The following is a 23,278-nucleotide window of genomic DNA, read 5'->3' as shown; positions in this document are numbered from 1 at the left end:
TTCCTGGAAGGCAGGCACCATGTCTTTTAACGTGTACTCACAGAGTGTCTAGTGCATGGCATATTGCCTTCCTGCAGGGATAAAGAAGTAGAGTGCCCCGTGGGTGTAGGAACAGAAGGACTGAGAGCTGGAACATAGCACCTCCTTAAAGAAGGCTTCATCACTTTCCTCAGTGGTGATCCCCTCTAACTCTGCTGTAGACTCCAGGCAGTGAGTGAGTGAGGGTATGGGGTGGAGGGAACCGTGGCTCTGAGAGCAAATTCTGTCTTACCTCACGAGAGAGAAAAAAACCGAGTTCTGACATCAAGTCAGGAGACCCTCCTTTTAAAAACCTCCATCACCTTTCTGCTGGAATTGACAAAGCAACTTGATTTCCCATAAATGTACTTCCTCTGTCCCTGGAACTAATGGTACAAATAACTGGTGTTTCAGCCAGGGGAAGCAACAGGCCAGCAGGGATCACAGGGATTCTTCCAGCATCACAGCAGAGCCTGGTCCTCCCACTGAGTCAGAAAAAGTCTCTTAAGTGTGTCTGGTCTCACTATAGAAGGTGACAAAAAGGTTAAGAGGACAGAATCATACTCTCACCCTAAGCAAAAAGGGAAATGGGGAGGTGGCAATAGGAAGATCACTAGAGAAAAGTGGTTAAAAAAGTAAAATCACCCACTGGTGATTTTATTCAAAGGTGAAAGGGAATATACTCAACATTATGGTGAAAAATTTGCACAGTGACACATGGTTACCGGACTTTAGTGTAGTGATCACATTGTAAGGTTTAATCACTAGATTATACAACTGAAGCTAATATAATATTGTATGCCAACTATACTTAAATTCAAAAATAAATTAATCCATTTTAATTGGTCAGGAATGTGTACAGCAATGAAAAGAACGAGGCCCTCTACAGTTTTAACCATCACAGCTGCCTCTAGGCGAGTGTATGACCGAGAGGGCCCACCCAGAATCTGAGTTACCACCTGATCACCTCTCCCCAACTCAGACAAGCCAGGCTCTCGTTTTGTTTTCTTCCCTCTCTGCCCCACGTAGCTCTGCTCTGCATGTAGCTAGAATGCTGTCCGGATGATGGTCAGGTGTACAGTGCTTCCTGGAATCTTAACATAAATGCCATTTTTCTGGAACTACTTCCTGTCATTCCAAGCTGGTCCTCCCAGCAGTTAGCAGAATTCAACTTGGAACTTTCACCTACCAGCTTCTTCCAAAGTCTTCCATCTCCACATCTCTAAAGCCAAGAGTTATGTATGGATGATCTGTTTGATAAGCAAAATATGGAGCAAGAGCTAAACTATGAGGTAGGAGTCCCAGGTCCTCTTCTTGTACTCCATGACAGTTTTCTCTCAGCTAAAAGAGAAAACTCCATGTCTCTGGTAAGACAGTTTATATAATGATGTTTATTTCCTACACATATATATCACAGGGTCATGCAAAAAGGAGGAGCATTCACTCATTTATTCACTCATCAGACACTTTCCAATCACCTACAAGTGTTCCAGGCATTGTGTTAGGGTGGTGGGAACCAGAGGCAAGAAGATTTTTTGGCATGATGAGGCTCACAAATAGACTAGAATAACAGAAACATAAAAAGACTACTCTAATACAATGTGTTGGTATGAATAGACTATTTCACTAAAACATTGAGGCCCTTGGGGGTATAAGGAAGATTTGTATGTCAAATGCCCTGTCCAAATTTGTTGTAATCCCTTTTCCATGGATCCATGAAACCTAGGTACTTAGTAAATATGAGAGCTAATGTCCAAATTTCCCAGAATTTTATGTAAGGACCTCCTTCATTTTGACCTCAGCCAGTTCTTCTGACCTTATTTTCCATGTTCCTCCCCCAAAGTTCTTACATCCAAGCTACATTTGAACCAATATATAAAACGTCTCCCCCCCTTGCATATTCCTTACCCTGTACCATACCCCACAACACGCTGCTTTCCTTGACTTCTTCAATATAGTAAATTTTTTGTTGAGAACTTACCATGGGCCAGGAACCGTGATGAACAGTTTGTATATAAATATACATAAATAAATGTATAAAGTCTCATTATATAATATAGAATCTCATTTGATTTTCATAAGAAAGGCTGATGTCATCACCCCATTTTACAAATGAAGAAACTAGGGTTAATGGTTATACGTAAACACCCAGAAGAGCATGGCCACTCAGTTGCTTGTCTCAATTTGGTTTTCCCGGTCCTTCCCTCCAACACACAACCTCTTTGCCCTCATCACCCATCCCCTTCTCAACTTGATTTGTGTCCCTAGCACCCCACTCACACTGTTCTCATTAAAGTCCCCAAATAACCTCCTAATTTCCAATTTAGAAAGCCTTGAGGGTGCTGTTCTATTGGACTTTGTTTTACATTTATAATATTTTCATTATATTAAATAGCATTGTTTTAATAAATAATAGTGTATCATATTTTAATAGCAGGCATCAGGCCCCTCCTTTGTAGCTGCACTGGTCAGACGTTGGGGACCCTCACCCCGCCCTCCCAGAGCAGGACAGAGCACAGAGGAAATGTGGCTCCCAGCAGGTAACGCAGCGCCAGGTTCTAGGGGCTGACCCACGGGAGGGAAAGTATTCCTGTATCCCAAATTCAGACTCTGGCCAGGTCAAACCCCACATACCTGGCCTCATCCCTAAACATCTTCTGGTTCTTCTAATGCTCACTGAGGCGAGGGGTTCCCCTTCCTGTCTGACAGGGGACACAGTTCCATCGGGACCTCCTACTGTTTCAGATCCAGCTTTGTCAGCAAAGGGACTTCGATCCTCCCCTTGGCTTTGATCAGGGTCTCGTGAATCTCCCAACCTGCCCTTCCTCCCTAACCAAGCAGCAGCATATATTAACCTGCCTGTCCCACTTGGCAGAATTACTTGCTGGTGTACAGAGAGAAAATCTGGCAAGGCAACTAGAAAACATGAAAATACAATGTTGTAAAGAAATGCTTCATTCTCCATGAGGTTTCTCAGCATAAAAATAGGAGAGTTATTGTGCTTCGATAACCCTAGGTCACTACTCAAACTAAGTCACACTGCCAGAAAGGTGTGATTTATTAACATATTAGTCTAATAAAAGTCCTCAGTTATTATTTTCTATTCCCAAGTTGATCTGATTGATACCAGATTTTATCAAAGTTCTTTCAGACAAACCAGTCTGAGCTTGTTGATGTATAGTCACCTGTCTCTGAACTCTAATACTACCCCTAGGTAAGATGAGTCTCACATCTTTACACCAACACTCAAAAACTTGAATAGAGTATTTCATTATGGAGTATTTTTTCTGAATTTTAGTTATGAGAATTTTAATTCAACTGCTTTCATAGCATTTTTGCTTTTGACTTACACTTTAAATTTTAAATTCTTTAGAGATTTTTTTAACATAATGTGCTTTTATGTAAACATACCACTACAACCTTTGGAACAAAAAAACACTCAACCCAATATTTATAGCGATGTATTTGAGAGAATACAGTAACCACTCTGGAGAACAAAACACTTAATAGAAATGGATTTAATGGGGTCTTTACCTATAGAAACTTTACAGTCTGCTAGGATAGATAAGGCATTCACCTAAACAGTTATAATACAACACTGTAAAAGAATAATTATAATAAAAGATATTCAGGGAAAAGAGCCATCAGAAGTAAATTAAGGAAGAGCTTGCTTTCCCTGAAAGAACAAAAGTAGACTTCGTGAAGGAGTTGATATCTGAGAAAAGACTTCAAATGTATACACTTGTGAATAATTTTTCATACACCTATTGAACTTTACCTATGTTCAAGATGCTGCACTAAGTGCTATGGATACAGAAATAAACAGGAGACAGACTTTGGCTTCAAGTTGCTTTTAGTCTAGTGAGGAAGAAAGATAAAATCAACTATTAGAACTAAGTTGAAAGAAGTTATACTGAAGATTTTCCAAAAAGGCTACAGAACTATAAGAAAAATGACAAAGATGAAGGTGAAAAACTAACCCATCTGGGAATGTCTCTAGGAAAAGGGGCCACTTGAGCAGAACTTAGTATCAAGTAGCCTAGGCCAAATGGCCTCGGGTCTGGGGGAGAAAGAAGCATTACACTCAGAGGGATCCAGAGCTCGGGGATGGAAACGTATAAAGTGTGAACTTTGGTGATAATTTAGGAGAGCTGAAGAAATGAGGTACACGATGTGGAGAGAAAATGTCATATGGCTTAGGTTATGAAAAGGTTAAAGTCCAAACTAAGAACTAAAGACATTTTTTGGAAAAAGCTTAAATTATTATTACTAACTAATAGTACTCATTTATAGACAATTCTATTCATTTTTACCAGGTTGACCAGAAAAATCACTTTTTTATAGAAAAATTAAAATTTCTGATTGAAAAATTACTGTGGTTGGCATCAAGCAATCCAATCATGGGATAGTCTCTATACTTTTTATATTAAAATTCTACTACTGACTACATTAAACCTCTCAGAGTATCCTCTCTTATTCCCTGGTCATTTTTTTTAGTTTAAATTTGTGGGTAACAGTTATCTTATTTTTAGTTCCTCTTGTTTTTATTTCATGATGACCTCTATTCATCACTCAGGAATTATTAAGAAATTATTAAGATAAATGGAAACAGGAACCATGGCTATGCCCAAAGAATTCAAGATCCAGTATTCCTCCATTTGTGATAAAATCATTTTCAGCCCTTACTAATGAATTTGGTTGAGCTTTGTCTTTTCATTTGGAGCATTAATAACATGAACAATAACCTCCTAAGTAACCTATGTTGGCCAAAAAAAAATCCCAAGGTGCATGTTTAGGTTGACATATATATACACATACATATGTCATATATAACTTGTATCATCACACCTACATGTTCTTCTTCAAAGGCACCCCATCAAATGACCAGTACACTCCACTGACTATGGAAACCCCCAAATCTCCTATTGGTCATTTCACTATTTTCCTGAGACTAGAAAAAAATGTTTAAGCCTATCACACCTACTGAGAACATGTTAGTGTGGTTAGAATATTTTAAATAATTAGCTGAGAGTAAACCTCAAAAAGAAATGAATGTTTTAGTCCAGGAGACCCAGGTATGGATAGCCCAATGTGAGTCTTCCACCGCCACAAGACAGAATGCGGATACTGGATGCTTGGAGGAAATACAAATACATCATCAGAAAGTCAGTGAAGGCTACAGAAATAAAGATGGGGTGGCACCAAAAATAAGATGCCTACTCTACAGTTTTACATGAATCCTAGTAGCAGCAAAAGGCTAACTCACCAATAAAAATGTTCTCCCAACTACTCTGGAATGCTTGCAAATGCCTGATCTGGTAGATTCAAAACAGGGCATCTTGGTACTAACTCATGCTTACTGTCTGGGGCAACTCCCCAACCACTATTACCGCAAAGCCAGCCTCTGCATTCCTGACATCCTCCTATACCTTGTCAACATCATATTGAAATTTCATTACAACAAATAGCCTATGACAAATTCTCTCTATTTTTCCCTTCAAAATCTTTCCCTTTCTTTCTTTGACATTTCTTTCTTGCCATCACAGACACAGGAATTATCCTACTGTACCAAAGACTCTCCACCTTAAAAAAAGGCATTCAATCTTGCTGCTAAGTTTTGGGATCTGCTCCTTATTTCACTGAGGCAGCCCCACACTAGAGGTTTCCAAGACAACAGACAGTCTGAAACAAAGGATATGTAAACAATATTTCTTTTTTCTTATAAGCAGGAAAACCTACCTGCCCATGCTTCTGCTGAGAGGCCATCCCATGGGGCATTTCAGGATGTGATGGGGCCTGGAGGTTTGTTGCCTGTGTTTTGGGACGTACCACATCAGAGACCAGACTGGAGGAGATAGCTAGAGACTTGGGCCGAGTAGCTGTGGTGCCCACTCCCACTGGGGGAGTTTGTTCAACTTTTCTGCTTGTAGCTTCATCTTCCCCTTCAGAGTCCACAATAAAAACATATTCAGCTTTGAAGAGGCCACTTTGCTGCATTTCTTGAGATTCGTTTGCTTTAAATTCCCTTACTTGTGAAATCTTTCCGCTGACTTCTGAAGGATAAATCAATGTTCCTGGGTCTCTCTCCTGTTGGCTCCCAGCATTCAAGGTCAAGTACTCATTGAAATTTGACTGCAATAAATGTATAGACATAAAAGCATTGACATTGGTTTTATACTTGCTTCTTTTTTCTATGCACACTTAAAAACTTGATGTGCTCAAGGACAGGACTTTATAAAAACATACTTAAAAATCAAAAGAAATTAGGTTGAAGTTAAAAGTTTCCTTTTACTAGCCCACCTGTTTGTCCTGGTCCAGACCCAAACAATGTAGGGCCCAGAATCAACATCAACAAACAAACCTGCTTTCTAAAAAATCATGGGGTGACTTTTTAAAAGGAGAGAAAGAGAGCAATGTTCTCCATGAAGACATTCATGAAACAAAGGGAGACTGGTCAAGGAAAACCTACATATTCCATAAAAGCCAGGGGATAAAGGAAATCCCACTGAAAGATTCTAAAAGAATGGAAATCTCTGTAAAAGTCTGAGCAGAAAAATAATACCAGAACAAAATGTACAGGTATTCGACAAAATGACCTGTGCTAACTGGGAAGAACCTGTGACTAGGACACCAAAAAGATAGCACAAACTATTTTTTACTATTATTTGATTTTGGATTTGGAATTCTAAATCTTTTCCCATCCAATTTTTTTGAACACACAGAAAGTGTATCAGACCAGGGGTAAGACAGTTTTACCACACTAACAGAAGGCTTTGTTCTCAAAAGACAGCAGCTATGTATGCTGAGAAGATCCGATGTTAATTTTCTTGGTTTTGATAACCATACTATGTTTGTTATTCTTTCTCTAAACTTTTCTTTAAGTTTGAAATTATTTAAAAATAGACAGTTAAAGAAGGCACTAATTAAACTAAGATACTTTCAACGATGGTCATCAGTTTAATGTATGACAATATGTGTGTAGGTGTTTGGTGTGTGTGAAAACACAATAGAAATCAACCATTGATTAGGCATAACTAAACTAAGGACATCACTTTATACAGCAATTCCACATTTTTCAGCTGATGATGATATAGTCAGAATAAAACAAATCGTCTCTGATTAGGATTTCTCTGATCATGGTGATTTCACATATTAATTACAATACTACATAGTAATAAAACCCCCAAATGGAAGGAAGTTTAAATTAAAAATAGAAATACTCAGTGACACATTGCTTCCTATGAAAAGTAATGGAATAACTAAAAAATGGGCAGACACTTAAACTAATTCTTGAAAACATCATTAATGCTCTAGAACAGCTCCCTTCCTCCATAGTCTATCATGCTCCGTTCCTTTACTCTGATATATTTTTACAACATTCATCAATACCCGAGATTTGGTTACACACTTTCAGTTTTTTCATTGTCTGCATTCCCAATAACGAATAAGTAATGCGTTGACTTTATTCACTCAGAATCCACCTAACATGTTGTCAGTCAATAGGTGTCAAATATAGAAAGAATGAAGGGTTATTTACCCTGCTTGATTATAATACTGAACCATTGAAAACATAGACAGAAAAAAACTTCCATCTCATTTTGATGACATAGTTGTATGTGTATCGTTGCAATCATCAGATGAATAGCATCATCTCAGAAGGCTTTGGAGATTTGCACCCAACACTGGTTCATATAGCTACAGTCTCATGTAACGATCACACCTAATAACAAAGCCTACTATGAATATATTATATGTAGCTGAGTACTGTTAGGGAGAAACTTCCCAGAAGAGCCTTATGTAATATGCGGAACTTCTCTGAAATAATTTGGCCCCAGTGATCTTGAAATAATATCTTATGCTATCGCACTGAAAATCTCAGAAACATAAATATATATTACTGCTTGCCTATAAGATGTTTTCATCTATACAAGGCAAATTAGATTATTTCCTGCCCTTCCAGTTGGCTCAAGAATACCACAAGTTCCTTCCAGTCACACTTTATTTTAAATAAGACAGTATTACAACACATTTTAAAGAGAATTTTTTTAAACCACGATGTCATTATTCTGGCACAAGACATTTTCAGGGGTTTTCTATTTGTTTTAACTTCATTTTCAATCTTGGTCTCATTTTAGAAAGTTTGACCAGGGCATAAATACAATTTTATAATCTGTTTTGTTACATAATATTATAAGGTTACCATTTTTCATGGAGTCACACAATTACTCTAATTATAACTTTGTCAAAGTGATATATTATCATGTTCTTAACTTTTCTGGTATTAAGCTGTTTTTTTCTAATTATTTTTTTCTATAACTTTTTCTTCTTTTGTCCTATTTTTGGGCACACACTTCCAAGAGTTAGGTTATTGATGGGCTATGATGACTATAGGTTATGATGACAGTTTTATGAAATTTGATAAAGGTTTCCACCAAAATTGTACATATTCACAAAAGTAGCACCAAAATATGAGCATGCAAATATCTCCACAGTTGCCCTCGCTATTCTACTGTTATTATGTTGCTAATTTATTACATGTAAGGCAGCAGCACCTCAATATTAACCCTTGTATTTTCTTTCAAAATAAATGCAAACTTCTTTTTAATTCTGTTTTCACTATTTTAAGATACATTTGAGAGAAGGGAATGTGCAAAAAAGCAAACAATAGGATATCAACTCAAAAAGGTTGAGAATAATGCATTACAGAGAACCTGGAATTAGATAACATTTATGTTCCTATTACATAATTATATTTCTGGTTAGCCTTAGATTTCATGGTCGTCTTACTTTAAGCAGAGGAAATAAACATTCATCCAAATTTGTAAGTCATTATTATGATAATTTACTGTTAATTGCTGGATATAAAAGAGAATAAAAATAATCCTACCCTATTTACAGTTTCTGGATTCTTATCACTTGGTTCCTCAGGAATTTTAACAAGGAATTTAGAGATGTCAGCCAACTGAGAGTGGGTTGGCAATCTTCTGACAGTGGGGACAAATGTGAAGATCAAAGGTTTGGCTTCAGAATCACCAGAAGAGACCTATGAGACATGTAATAAATTAGGCCTGTAGTCTTGTCAAATGTTTATCTTGACTTTTTCTTTATACACCATGATATTCGTCTCATTTATTTTGATAAATTGCCCATTTTCTTACGCTCGTGTATACGGTTGCCAAAGAAAAAAGCTATAAAAATAGTCAGAGTGTATCAGATTCTTTTTTATAATACTATCTTTCAGAAAAAGCAATACAACCCCAGGAGGACCCTGTTATAAGGGATGACAATAAAACAACAGGTGTTGATCTGCTGAAATATTACAGGGCGTCTCTACCTCAGTGGATTCATCACAAACACAGCCTTCAGTCTGTTTCAAAAGGGACTTTTATCCATTTAACCCTGGGTTAGCAGGTTCAATTTGATTCATAATCACCAGGCATGCAAGAAACTTCCAACATTTACTCCAACAAGAATACTAACTATGGATTTAAAATTAGAAGTCAACTTTTCTCTTTATCAGGATGTGAATGTCTGCTAAAAGACATATTCTATCTTTTGTTCATTCTTTATTCATTCAAAAGTAATTCTGTTAAGTGTTTTCTGTGTGGCAGGCAGTCAGGAGCTAGATACACAAGAGTGAATAGAAAAGAGTCAATAGACCACTCACAAGGAGAAAGAGAATACACACAGGATACCCAGGAAAAAGTGACGAGGGGAACCTACCTACCCAACCTGGGAAGCTCTAGGAAAAAAAATAAAACACCAGAAATTTAAGTCCCAGTGAAGAGGAAGATAAAGATGCCCCAGGCCCAGAAAACCAGCTGAGAGCAGGGAAAGCAGCAACAGTGCAGGTGTGGATCCGGCTTGCACATCGTCCTATTGCCAACAGAGAGCCACTGTGCTCCGTAAGCACTATAGATTGGGAAGTGACGTAGTCACATTAGAATTTTAGATAATACTGGTTTTAAAAGACACAAGGCCAGAGACAAGGAAGAAAAGTCAATAACAAATAGATGGAAGACTAAGGGAACAAAACAGGAAGAAAGAGAAGATGGTGCTATAGATTTCCCTTTCAAGAAGTATGGTATGGATGAAAAGTAAGGAGAAAGGTTAAGAGCAGTCAGACAGGGAAGTAGAGTCAAAGAGATGCCTTTTTGTCTGTAATGGGATAGACTTGAACATGTCTGTAGACTGAAGGGATGAACCAGTAGAGAATGAAAGTGGAGCAAGATCTTGGAGGGAGCAGGCAGAATAAGTTAAGGAAACAAGAAAAGAAACATGGTCTCCTTGGCGTCCAGAGAAAATGAACTACGATAAAGAAAAGCTCCTGAACATGATAAAATAGGGAGAGTGGGAAGGTGAAGGGAAATCATTTTTGATAAAATAATGACCATGATAAAATCAACCCCACCTAGTCAGAGTGACACTGTCCCTTTGCTGCCTCCATGACTCCATCACAAAATATATGATGTGCCCTGACAAGATCCCTACTCTCCTTTCCCTTCAGCTTGTATCACCTTTCTGTGCCTTGGACAACTTGGACCTCATCTCAGCATGCGCTTTAGCTCTGATCATATCTGTCCCTGTGAGGAACCCAGGCCTCCGAATCACCCCTCAATCCCCATGTGCTATCTGCGCACCCCAGTTCTGTTTCCACCTTGTACCGTGTTCCAACCCTTGAAACACACTGTCTGATATTCAGTCATCAAAAAAAATCCTTCATATCATCTTTGACATTTTCTCTAAATATTCTAGCTCTAACTAAACTACGGTTCCGTCTGAAGGACTCTCATTTCCAACAAGCTCCCTCAGTGGAAGCTGTTTTCTCTCACACTAGGCCTGGGAGTGGAAGAGGTGTGCTCTTTATTCCTTCTTCCTGCTTCCAAAATCTTCTCCTTTTCTTTTACCTAAAAACTTCCAGTCTGAATCTCATGTCATCAGCCTAGACTACTCACTACCTCTCCTTCTAATAGTCACCTGTCCACAACCAAATCAAACTCTCTCGTCTCTGAAGATTAAATTCCTAGTTCAATTCTATTTCCTCTAACACTATGCTTTTTATAATACCCAATATCATATCTCGTGAATAATTTTTCCAATATTGTGTTGCCTTGATCTCCACTCTCCTTGCCTCTCACATCCCCAGCCTAAACCAAGAGCCACAGTCCTTCCACAATTTCAGGGTTTTTTTTTATTCTGACCACCACTTCTTTTCTTTCCACACCACTCCCATAGCTTCCCAACCCCAGTATTTCTCAGAATCCATGAAAATGAAAATCTATGGATCCTTCCAACACTAGGTTTTCCTGTACTTTGTTTTAACCAGTGTGCCTTTACCAAAGGACTGCATTTACCACAATCACTCCCATGCATACCCCTCACACTTCTTACCCTCTCTCACGCTGTTATCCCCATTTGGGTAACTCACAGTCCTCACTAAATCTAACCCCATACCTCCTCTACCCCTGCATCAGAGACATAAGTGTGGCTACTGAAAACCTCATGGCCATGTGTAGTGGTTTCACTTCAAATTTATGACTCTGAGCCTCAAGCAAGCCCTTCAGTGTTGCTCTATAATTACATGTAGTTCCATTGCCCATTCACTCTCCCACATGCCTAGAAAACTCATATCTTTTCTCTTTCTTTAAACCCCCAACATCCTTCCTAGTTTTACTCTAAGATGAAGACTTTGTTTCTCATTCCACTGAGATCATTGAAGCAATCAGAGAAGAACCTCCAAGGTCCCCATCACCACACCTATTCACCCACCTCCATGTCTGTGTCCTTTAATGTGGCCTTCAGTCCAGCCACAATGCTCCTACTAAACACAGCTCTCACTGAGCACTTTACCTTATGCTTTTTAAAATTTATTCAGCAAGGTCTTACTAAATGCCTACTAAAATGTGAGGCAATACTGCAGGAGTTGGTGATACAGCAGTGAATGAAAATCTCTACCCTAATGGAATTTACATTCTAGTGAAAGAAATAGTAAAAAAAGACAATATTTATAAGCTACAAATACTGGCTATAAGATGATTGCAATAACCCATTGAAGAGAAAATGTTAGGTTAACTCGGGTTGCTGCAGTTAATAGTGATCAGAAGTGTTAAACTTCTAGCTATATTTTAAAAGAAAAACTTAGAATTTGCTGAAAAATTAGATGTAGGATATAAAAAGTAAACAAGAGTCAAGATGAGTACAAAAGTGTTGACCTGAATAATTTTAAAAGATAATGAGTTAGTACTCGCTGAAATGGGGAAAACAACAGGTGAGGCTGGTTGGAGAATAAAGATCAAATTCAATATGCCAAATACACACCCCAGTGGAAATGTCAGTAAGGAAGAAGTTCAGAGGAAAGTCTGTGCCAGAGATAAAATTATTAGGGTTGTTAACCAATATATGATATTTAAAAACGTAAGACTAGATGAGAACACCAAGGGGGTCAGCACACATAGGAAAAGGGGGTCCAGGACTGAATGCTCCAGATTCTACCGTTCAGTGGTCCGCAGCAGAGGAAGAACTAGGAAAGATGACAAGGTGGTGAGAGTTTCAGAACAGTTTCTGGGTGATTATAAGGTCCAGGCTCTGGCTTTGAGGCTGAGTGTCTGAGATGAAAACGCAGGGAGGACACTGAGATTGTGAAGGTTAAGGAGCTGTGAGATGAGAATGTTAATAGGGCAGTCCTTATGGAAACACAAGACATGGTGGGTGACAGAAAGACTGGGCTGGGAGAATGACAGTGGCTAAGCATGGTGGCTCTGCTGAAAGTACAGGCCTAATGAACTAACTCTGGACCACTTACCACAGGATGTATCTTTCTGGTAACTTAACAACTAAAATGTCTACGCCTTATGAAAAAAAATGCATATTCCTTAGGGGGGTTAAAATGCACAGACAAACTCTGTGAGCCAACTTTTATTTTTTAATATTCTTTTCAGCCTGGAAAGCTATTTGTCATCATTCCACAACTGCAGTCATGTTACAATTCCCAGATTTCAGCTTATTATCAGAAAATGATAAATCAGTGCTTTCCTTTGTAGGAAAGAACATTAGAGCCTTTGTGAGATTTGGAAAGCCCTCTGGTCTTATCAGCAATACATAATACAACACACTTTCTATATGAATTATTTTCTAGGAAGCGCTCTGCATAACTCATCTCATCAATATCATGATGGAGGGAGAGTGGTTTTAGCAAGGATCTGAGGGTAGTTCAGATAGTTCATCACAGACTTTTATTTAGAAGTCAAAGAAGAGGTGACAGTGTGACTTTGTCCCCACCTATGATGAATATAGGTCTATCTTGGTTTCATCCAAATGCAATTTATTTTTTTAAATTTTATTTATTTATCTTTAGAGAGGAAAGGAAGGAGAGAAGGAGAGAAACATCAATGCATGGTTGCCTCTTGTGAGTCCCCTGCTGGGAACTGGCCTGCAACCCAGGCATGTGCCCTGACTGGGAATCGAACGGCGATCGATTGTGTGGTCCACAGGCCCGCACTCAATCCACTGAGCTACACCAGCCAGGGCTCATCCAAATGCAATTTAAATACCAATATAGCAAAACTTCAGTATGAGCACCCCATTGTTATGAGATGCATACAACCCTTATGAAAAGTAAGTGGCTTTGCTTTCTAAAGCATATAAAATAATGAAAATTTACTGAGCATTGCACAATTTGTGTGATTCAATATTACTTAGACCTCTATAAAATACAAATGGACCTCCACTGGTATGAATGGAAACTGGCGCTCAGTGGATAAGCTGTGCTTTTATGACAATGCCCTCAAAAGAACGTCTGAACACAACCACAGGTTGACATCAAAAGCACCTGAAAAGAAGTAAAATTATTTCCTTCTATGTGTTGTATTTTCCTATAGAAGTATCCATGTGCTACATAAAATTCCTTTACCAGCTATGAACAAATTTTTAAGTTTTAGTTGATGTCATTGAAAAAATAACATAAAAATGAAAAATCTAATAGGACTAAAGACTCATTCATCTTCCTAGGTTACTGCTGGAGAACAAGATCAGGAATAAGTTCCTGTCCACACACATTCCTCAGAAGAGCGATCCAAAAAAGAGCAATGATGTGGCATTCTCTTTCAAGCTGGGAGTACAATGTTAGCATGGACCTCTCTTCTCTGCTTTTACCTAGCATCCTCTTATCTTACCAAAGACTTACAAAATTTTTTGTATAGAATTTTCATTGGAAAATGATTTGAAATTACACCAGCTACACTATGCAAAATTTAGATGAAGAGATAATTTATGTGGAGACAATTTTTAGATTTTGAACTTCCTGAGAGGTCGTATTAACTGCTGAAATGGAGCTAGCAGAAAGGGGAAAAAGGGACCACTATACATTTGCCCTCTTTTCCTGCATGTACTCCAGTGTTAGCCAGTAGACTGCTGAATTACTTCTTTTAGGGAAGAAAAAATAATAATTGCTGTTTACCGCATACTGTGGCCAAGTTCCATTGGAGCCCAGAAATGAATCGCTATGGTAATGAAAAATCATTTTCCACACAAAGCAGGAACAGATGCATGTTAATACCGTTGCATTGGTTAAATGCTAATTAACATTTTCCGTTGTCAATGCTGTTTAAAATCACATCTTCCTTCCTATCCTTAGGAAACTATCTTAATAATAGAAATTAGAGCTGAAAGGATTAAAATCTTTTGCTAAATATGGTTTCAAGCACTTGAAACTTTTGAGACTGTCACCTTCTCACGAGGCAGCCAAATAATTTAAGAAACTGTTCTCCCCCATGCCATGAGGCAAACTGCTCCTTTGCTCAGTTCCGGGCTGCAATGCCTTCCTTTCTTCTATTTTCCTAGGAGTTCTCTTCCGATGTTGACACCCCCACTCACAGATGGCCACAGGCTTCCTTTTAAAAAGAGACATTATAGGACGTCTTAGCGTTGCCACTGCGCCAAGGGCAGTCCTGATCATTTTCTTTAGCTCCCCAGTGAGCAGTTCTGCCTTTACAGACGCCGAAGGTAACATTTCACTTTGAAACACACGCGAATTTTATCTACACCTAGGCAGCTCTCCCATAAGCCCTCTTGCAGCAAACACCACAGCGCACAGCCTTTAAAAGTTCTTGAAAGCATTAAGGAAAGACTCCCTTTTACCTGGGGTGTGGTCTGAACGCTCCCTGTTAAGATGCACGAGCTCATTTGGAAGTAATAGCTCCCGCAGTCCCTCGGAAGCCCCTATTCTGGAAGCATTGATTCATCACATAAGGGAGCGAGCAAACCAATGATGAGGTGGGAAGGGAGCCTCGCACTGAAACAACACACACACTCACGCGGAAAAAAAAAAAAAGAATTCTAAAAAGAGGTAAAGTGGAATCCTCCCTGAATTGAATCCTCCCTGTTATCAGCTCCAAGGAGATTTATGTGTAGACAACGTTTAGATTTGGAACTTCGGGAGAGGTCGTATTGACTGCTGAAATGGAGCCAGCAGAAAGAAAACAAAAGCCACCCACAGATACATGTTTGCCTTCTTTTCATGCATGTATTCCAATTACATATTCTGCAAAAAGAAGAGAGAAGCCAGATTGTACAGCATTAAGAAGCTGATTGAAGGGCCAGAGCATCTGCCAATCTCCGTGATCAGCTGGTCACACTCCCTGAGAACATTAAGAGGTACAAATATATGCAAACACTGTGTCTAAATTAAAAAAATGAGAAAGCATACAGTGATCATTTCAATGATATAGGAGCATCTGCAGTGACTGAGGCTTTGCTATCAAACAAATTAGCTACAAAATAAAGCTTGGAATCAAACATTCATCAAAACAAACTTCCATTCCAAGGTTTTTAGAAGACAGTGAGTGTTCTAAATGCAGACAAACAAACCTCAAAACTTCGTGCAGGAAACTTACTGGAGTCTTCAGCTTTCAGTATTTCTATTTTGTAAGTATTGATTTTTTCTCCAAATCTGTAATATCTATATTGGCACATTGGCAGTGAAAGACACTGTGTCCCAAGAGCTGGTTATAGACTACAGGATACAGGATCAAGAATAAAGGCTTTATTTTAAGGACCTGGATTATGCCTCTTAACATTTTCAATGTAATCAAAAGCCTGAATTTGTGGAAACATTACAAGTTAAATCATCATCAAAGTGGTGCTGTTAGCTAGCACACGGGCAAAACGTGTTCCAAAGAACACAGTACTTTTTGACCTAGAAAATTATCTAATTTTTTAAATATAATTTCTGTTATATCACCAAATCGTGTACTTTTTCTATGTTGTGTATACTTATGAGTATGTTTTATGTACTCAAAAGAGGATATAATACCCTCCTGTCTCCAGAGAGCTTACAGTCCAATTGAGAATATAAAATTGGTATACAAATAACAAGGGTATAAAGCAAAAAAGAAGAGAAAGAGAAACGAAAAAAGAAAAAGAAAATGTCCCACACTGCAGTTCTCAAACTTTGCACATAAACTTCCTGAAGAGCTTATTAAAACACATTTTTTGATTGAGGACATCTGGAGTGGGGCCTCAGGTGCCACATCTCCATCCGATGCCCTGTTCCTGGTCTGTGATCGTGCAAGTTGTGGCAAGTGGAGAGGAATTTCTCCAGCACGGAGAGATCACAATTACCTGGAGTAACTCAGGGAGAAAGTGGGATTTGGGCTACACTTAGAAAGATGGGGGATAGGGAGCTATAAAGATGGGAAAGAATAGCACTATTGCACACAGAGAAAAAGCTTGAGAGAAGGCACCTCTGAGAACTGCAGGAAGCAGCAGGTGTAGCTGAAAAGGACGGGACCCTGGGGTCAGCTGTATACCGGCTGAGAGACCTAGGAGAAGCTGCTGAACCTCCCCAAGTCGCCATCCTCTCACGGGTGAAGTGTGGGTGAGAACAATATTTCTTTCACAGGGTTCTTGTGAGGATAACAATTAAGTTCAGCATGTAAAGCTTTAACTCTATGCTAGCAAATATGTAATATATGTTAACCCTGTTAGTGCTGCTGTTATTTAGTTTGGTAAATAACATAAATGAGGATAAAGGAAAATAAGACTAGAAAAGCAAGTCAAGTCTTGATGATCAAAGATCTTAAATTAAAATGTTTTAATTTACTCAATGGGGAATAGGAATGAAGAATATAAATTCTGCCATACATATTATCATCTATTGTATATCTAATGTATGTCTATATAAACTAAACATCAAAGGGCAGCACGACAAACTCTGAAACCATTCATCTCAGAGTTCAGTGTGCAGCTCCCCAGTGGGAAGTACCAGTCGCTCTGTCATCAGTGATCCAACCCGTGTATCCTGAGTGGATGCAAACAACTGAAGTCCTCGCACAGCTTATTCTATTTTTTTTTCTTTTATTATCTCCCCCTCAAGAAAGCAATAGTTTCACATGTTACACAATCAAATTTGGGAGAGGAAATACCGCAGCCCCTATACTTTGCCCTACTTAAATTCTTCCTTGAATCATTGAAATCATAAAACCAAATAAATTAATCAATTACAGGGTGGGGCAAAAGTAGACTTACAACTTACAGTTGTTCATATGGAAAATAATACAATAATTAATAAAAGTAATAATACAAGAATAAACTGTATTTTGCATTCTCATAGCTGTAAACCTACTTTTGCCCCACCCAGTATTTTGCTATTTTGCTATGTCTTATCTGAAACTTTTCACTAGTCGTTTTCTTTCCTTTATTTTATTAGTTTTAGTAAGTAATCATTATTGGTGTTATAGACTATTATATTGAGAGAAGTCATAATTTTATCTTAAAAACACATGGTAGTCATGCATTATAACAGCATGTACTAGCCACATGGTTAATAACTTCATATAACATCAAGAAGCACAAAAATTTAGGACAATATCTATAGAAACCATCCTTATTTGAATAGAAAATGATGGCACCTGATTAAGGAAAACACAGGCCCCACGGACAATGAAAAGCAGCTTGGTTACTTCTACAGGGTGGGGAAGGGGGTGTCTGTCCCCCGAGCACAACGTGTTTCCAATGGGTTAGAAGGGTCACGGAGGGTCTGCCCAAGACCCTGAAGCATTTTATAAACACAATCTTTTAATGATGATCTCTCTTCAGCTAAGGAGAACAAACCGCTCTTTTGAACAGTCTTCTTCCAAAAGAAAAGAATTTGTCAAATTTTGCAACAAATATAATCCAAAATTCTCTTTAAAATCTGGCATTATGGATGGCTGAAGTCGGGCATTCTTCACCCTTATTACCAAACAGACATTACTGCAATAACTTCCAGCCAAAAGACTTTTAAGATATTGCTTTTTAAATAAATAATATAGAACAAATAGTCTCTCTTCCTGACATGGGAAAAAATTTGAGAAATAATAGATTAGTCTACAAAAGTTTGCCAAGAAACATGTGATTAAGTAGATCCAGCTGCCAAGACTATTTGGGTGTCCACTTATTTGTTCTTTTTGCCTTGTGCTTGGTAAACAAAGGTACTACAAATACCATTTATTTATCTGGATAAACACCTGTTGAGTGCCAGGCACTATTTTAACTGCTGGGAGACATGGGGATAAAGAAAACTTGGACTCTAATGTTAACACGGGAGACAATCTCATAAGTGAGACATCTTTATAAGTTACACTGGTGGTAAGGAAGTAGAAGAGAGTGCACGGTGACATGCTGGATACAGGCTGCCAGGGGAAATGGTCTCAGGCCATTCCCAAGGTCCTGTCACTCTTAGCCTCTGGACTCAGTTTCTGTTTCCAGTGACCAACATTAGGACTGACTCTGGTTTAGCCCTGAGTGCTGTTTTTCCTCTGAGGATGGGAATCACAGGAGTTTGGATCCCTGTCTCGAGGGTAACATGTGATCCTAGCGATCCCAATCAGGACTATCCCAACTCACAGACTTGGAATTGGGTGTGTGCTATTTAAAGTGAATTCTGGCCTCTCATCACAAAGACGTGAGATGCCGTCACAGCCGAAGTTTGGCATCATCTAGATTGCTTACCCTCCCGTTATCACAGCTTGTAGATTCTCTTCTCTTTGGGGTACATCATCTCAGTTAAAATAGTAACCCTCCTTAGTTCAAGTAAACCAGAAGCTACCATTTAAAAAAAATCTAGCACCTTGTCTCACAGCCAGTGAAGCAATGGATAAAAAAAATCTAGCACCTAAATGAGACTGTTTGACCTACTTAGATATTCAGAAGAAATAAATAGGCCTTATGCATGGTAGAATTTGAAAGGGGAACAGAGAAAATTATAAGAAATATGTATCCACCAGGAATAGTGTCTGGTGGTAACTCTCCTTTGGTTGAATCACTTTCTTAGCTTGGTGTCTGTCAGACCATTTATTTGCCCTTGTCCTCTTTCTACAGCCTGGACCTGCCTCCTCTGTCTGCTTCGTGCCATCTGACCCTTAAATTTTGAAATAGCCCAGGAGTCATACCTTCCAGTCATATGTTCCAGGTCTATCAACTATAAACCCACTTGTGCCAACAGTTTACAAATGACACATTCAACAACACAGGAATATGAACTGATTAAGTGGATGAAGAATCAACTAGATGATCTCAAAACATGTGCAAAGAGGGACTAACAAAGAGTGGGGCAAACATCTGGAAATAAAGCACATTATTTAATCTTAATACTCAGAGATTCCATAGTGAATATTTTTTATATCAATCATGAGAGAAACAAATTCTGACCCAAAATACAATCTTAAAATCTTATTGGTAAATAAACAGAGTGATGCTAGCATCTTTAGAGCTTATATTATAATTTCATAAAATAACATAAGAAAATATTTATTTCCAATATAACTATTGGTATAATATGATTTATATGTACTTTATTTAAAATAAAAGGGGAAACAACAGCATCCTATTTTATGATCCAGATATATTTACATATGAAGAATACCCTCAAAAAGTCTTTATCATGTTCTACAGATAAGTATTTTATCAGTATTACTCAGTTTTAACAATGACAAAAAACTGTGCTCAAAATGTGTTACTGAAATGGCTCAAACGTTAAAAGGTTTAACTGATTATTTTTTAAAACTTTGAGTCTTCACAGCCTCCCAGGGAAGTCAAGGACCTCCTCCACACACAGTGTATATTGTCACAGAAAAGATCAATAACCAATATTTCATAATTAAAGTCACATCTTCACTTTCAGAAGCAATTGCATTTTAAATTAACATCCTTATACTTGGGTAACATAAAGAATAGGCCAAATATACATGTAAAGACATGCATACCAAATAAATGTCTACTGCTTATACATGTTTTATATTTTATTTCAATTCATTTATTTTCATTTCTACTCTGTAGCAATACACGACTTAGCAGAATAACTGAAGGCAGATGTCAGAGAGCCAGCTTTTATAGGTTTTGCCTTAGATTGGAAGAATAAACTAGAGAGCAATATAAGAGTAGAGCTAAATAACTGTGTTTGCAATAAGGTAGAGAGAACATGGGCATTAGGTTAGAGAGTACTGGTGCTGGAGTCCCAGCCTTCTGATACTTATTAGCTGCGTGACCTGAGGCAGATTCTCGATCTCTCTGAGCTCCCTTTGTTTATGGCCATAGAGTTTATACCAGAAACTGAGATGCTCTCCAGCATGTAAGGCGGGCAGGAGCACAATTAGAAATTTTACTACAGGACAATAGGCATAAAATGTAACTATCTGGAGCAAATCAAGACATAATCAGCCTAATTATTTGCAATTCTATAATAATATCTCAGTACTGTGGCGAGGTGTGAAAATAGTGTGATATAATATTCTGTATAGGAAGTTTGACAACATGTGTGTTCAGTAGTGGTCACGACCCCCTTCTCAGAAATAGAGTATTGGTTAGGGCTGGGGATGACATGCAAGGCAAGATGAATGACTGACCCGCTACTTTCCCTGCTCGGGATGCTTTTTAGTGATCTTCTCCCTAGTTAACTCCTCCTCACCCTGATGAGTTCTAAGAAACTCAGAGATTCCACGGTAAGTCATTTTAATTTGCATCATGAAAGTGACACAATTTTTCTGACACACGGTGGACTTCATTCGATTACTACCTGAAGACTCCTTCTCTGCCCCTGCAGGTTAGATACAGCCTCCTGTTGCACACTCCTAGTGCCTCGAACTTCTTCACGGTATTTGCTGCTATTACATTCTATGGTTATGTAGTGAATTCTTTAGTATTTTGCTCCAAAATTGGAACATAAGCACAAGAACAGGAAAATTTTATTTTGTTCTCTGCTACACCCCTAGCACTAAGAATAGTGCCTATGCATAGTGTGGGTGGGTGGGGCAGTGGATAAGTGTCCATTACATAGATGAATGATTGTGTACACTTATGATAGTCGTATGGAACATTCAGAGAGGGCAAGAGAGATTTCTGTCTTCAAGAAACACACAGTGTCGGGGTCCCTGGAGCAATAAGAGCGATTTAATCATTGTGTGACTTTGTTACTTTGAAGATAGAACATGCATAAAAATAGCAACCCACACTGAACACCCAAGCTGTGAGTGTTCTAGGCGTGTATGGAAGGCACCAGCACCCAAAGGGTGTGTGAGGGACCAGGGTGCATGAATTACAATGGGAAAGCATCTCTATCTAGATGGCTCCTCTCACTCTCCACAGCCGTGGTCTGCCACCCTGGCCACCTCAAACACTGCACACACTTATTCCAAAAACAGATTTTGCCCAACATATAATACGTGCAAATGCAACTTAACAAGTTGTGTGTGCGCTTTTCTTGATATTTAATATACATCATCTCTTTTATTTCTCAACAAGGCAGCACAAGAATTATGGTCTCCATTACACAAGGGAGATTAAATTACTCGTTTCATCAGCACATGATGCGATTGGATTTGAACTCAGATCTGCCTGGCTAGAGCCTAGGTTAATGGTGACTCTTATTTGGTGACTGCTTCTGTCAGCTTCACCTTAGAAATGCTCATCTGTAGGAAAGTGATAAGAAAGGCAGCAGCACAGGACACTTTGCAATGCTGTAGCCAGCAAGACTTTTGTTCTTAGCATGGCTCCTACCCAGGGCAACTGGGTTCTGATGGACATTTTTCCAAGCCTCCAGGATACTTTCTCAACATGTGGCTACACACTGACTTTTCTGTCTTTCATGCCTGTTATTCTTTTCCAATGCCTATGTCAGATCTAGCTATAAAAGCAATGCATGGTTATTTTGCAACATAACTTTCAAACGGAAATGATATATCACCAAAAAATGTCACTAGTGTGAGTGCTAAAGCTACATAAATTTCCGTGAGGGTAGTACCGCATAGACACACACAAAAAAAACATTGTTGAGTGGCTAAATATGTGTATAACTATTTCATTATATTAAATAAACAATATCTTCAAAAACATCTGAAGTAATCTCTGAGCTCTAGTCCATGTTTCATACCATCTATTTATTAATTCTCCTAACAGAAACAAATCTGGAGTAAGAGTCAGATTAAAATCATAAATCTACTATGTAAGTTACATAAATTCTATGAACTTTAGTTTCTTCATCTATAAAGTAGGCATAATATAAACATCCAAGTCTCATAGAATGAATGTGAAAATTCAATGAAATGACATATAATACTCCTAGTGTATAATGTGACACAAAGTAGGCATGCAATAAATCTTAATTTCTTTTTAGAATAGATTACATATATATTTATTTTTATATTTTCAAAGAAATCTATAATTTATATAAGTACCAGAATACTACCATGTTTGTCTGCATTTTCCTCCTTTTCTTACCCTTAATGTATTCACTCCAAAGCAAAACAGAAAGGCAGATCTTAACCTTTGCCTAATCATCATCCTAAAGCTCCTTTACGAATCCTCTGACTTGCCCACATTGCTAAAAAGTAGAGTCGTCAGGTCAGGAGTTGCCCAAAATAGAGAGCAAGTTAACAGATCAAACATTTGCTTCATATCCTCCGGGATCAGTCACCAGCTAGACTGAGGGGTTTCCTTGAATGCAGACGATGAGTTTGTAAAGGATAACTGAGTGGGAGAAGAGTTGCAAGTGAATCACATTACCCTGGGGTACTTGGCCCTTTTCATTTTAGAGTAGGCATTTAGTAATTTTTCCCCAGCATCCGATGTACTCCCACAGGCCGGGAGGTGTCCTGGGACCAATGTGTCGTGCAGTTTTCCATGAAGATAGAAATTAATGATGCTTCTTTCCTGATCACCACTGCATCCCTCATGCCTAACGTTTAGTAGTTACTAAATATACATTTGTTGAATGAATTAATTACTACTA

At 38.4% G+C, this 23,278-nt stretch overlaps 1 protein-coding gene across 8 annotated transcripts in view; it reads right to left on the bottom strand.

The window, feature by feature from the left end:
- The window catches only part of MLIP (muscular LMNA interacting protein), a 232,289-nt gene that overhangs the window by 118,698 nt on the left and 90,313 nt on the right, over positions 1-23,278 (bottom strand). For all 8 annotated transcript variants that reach the window (XM_037055051.1, XM_037055065.1, XM_037055077.1 and 5 more), the window contains exon 2: positions 5,758-6,150. In XM_037055051.1, the coding sequence (XP_036910946.1) occupies positions 5,758-6,150 (393 nt within the window). The remainder of the gene's footprint in view (positions 1-5,757; positions 6,151-23,278) is intronic.

This window comes from Sturnira hondurensis, unplaced genomic scaffold (assembly GCF_014824575.4).
Source record: "Sturnira hondurensis isolate 20B ecotype Veracruz unplaced genomic scaffold, ASM1482457v3 Scaffold0000880, whole genome shotgun sequence".
NCBI lineage: Eukaryota > Metazoa > Chordata > Mammalia > Chiroptera > Phyllostomidae > Sturnira > Sturnira hondurensis.
The sequence above is the reverse complement of the archived record's forward strand: the minus strand, read 5'-3'. Positions and strand labels throughout refer to the sequence as shown.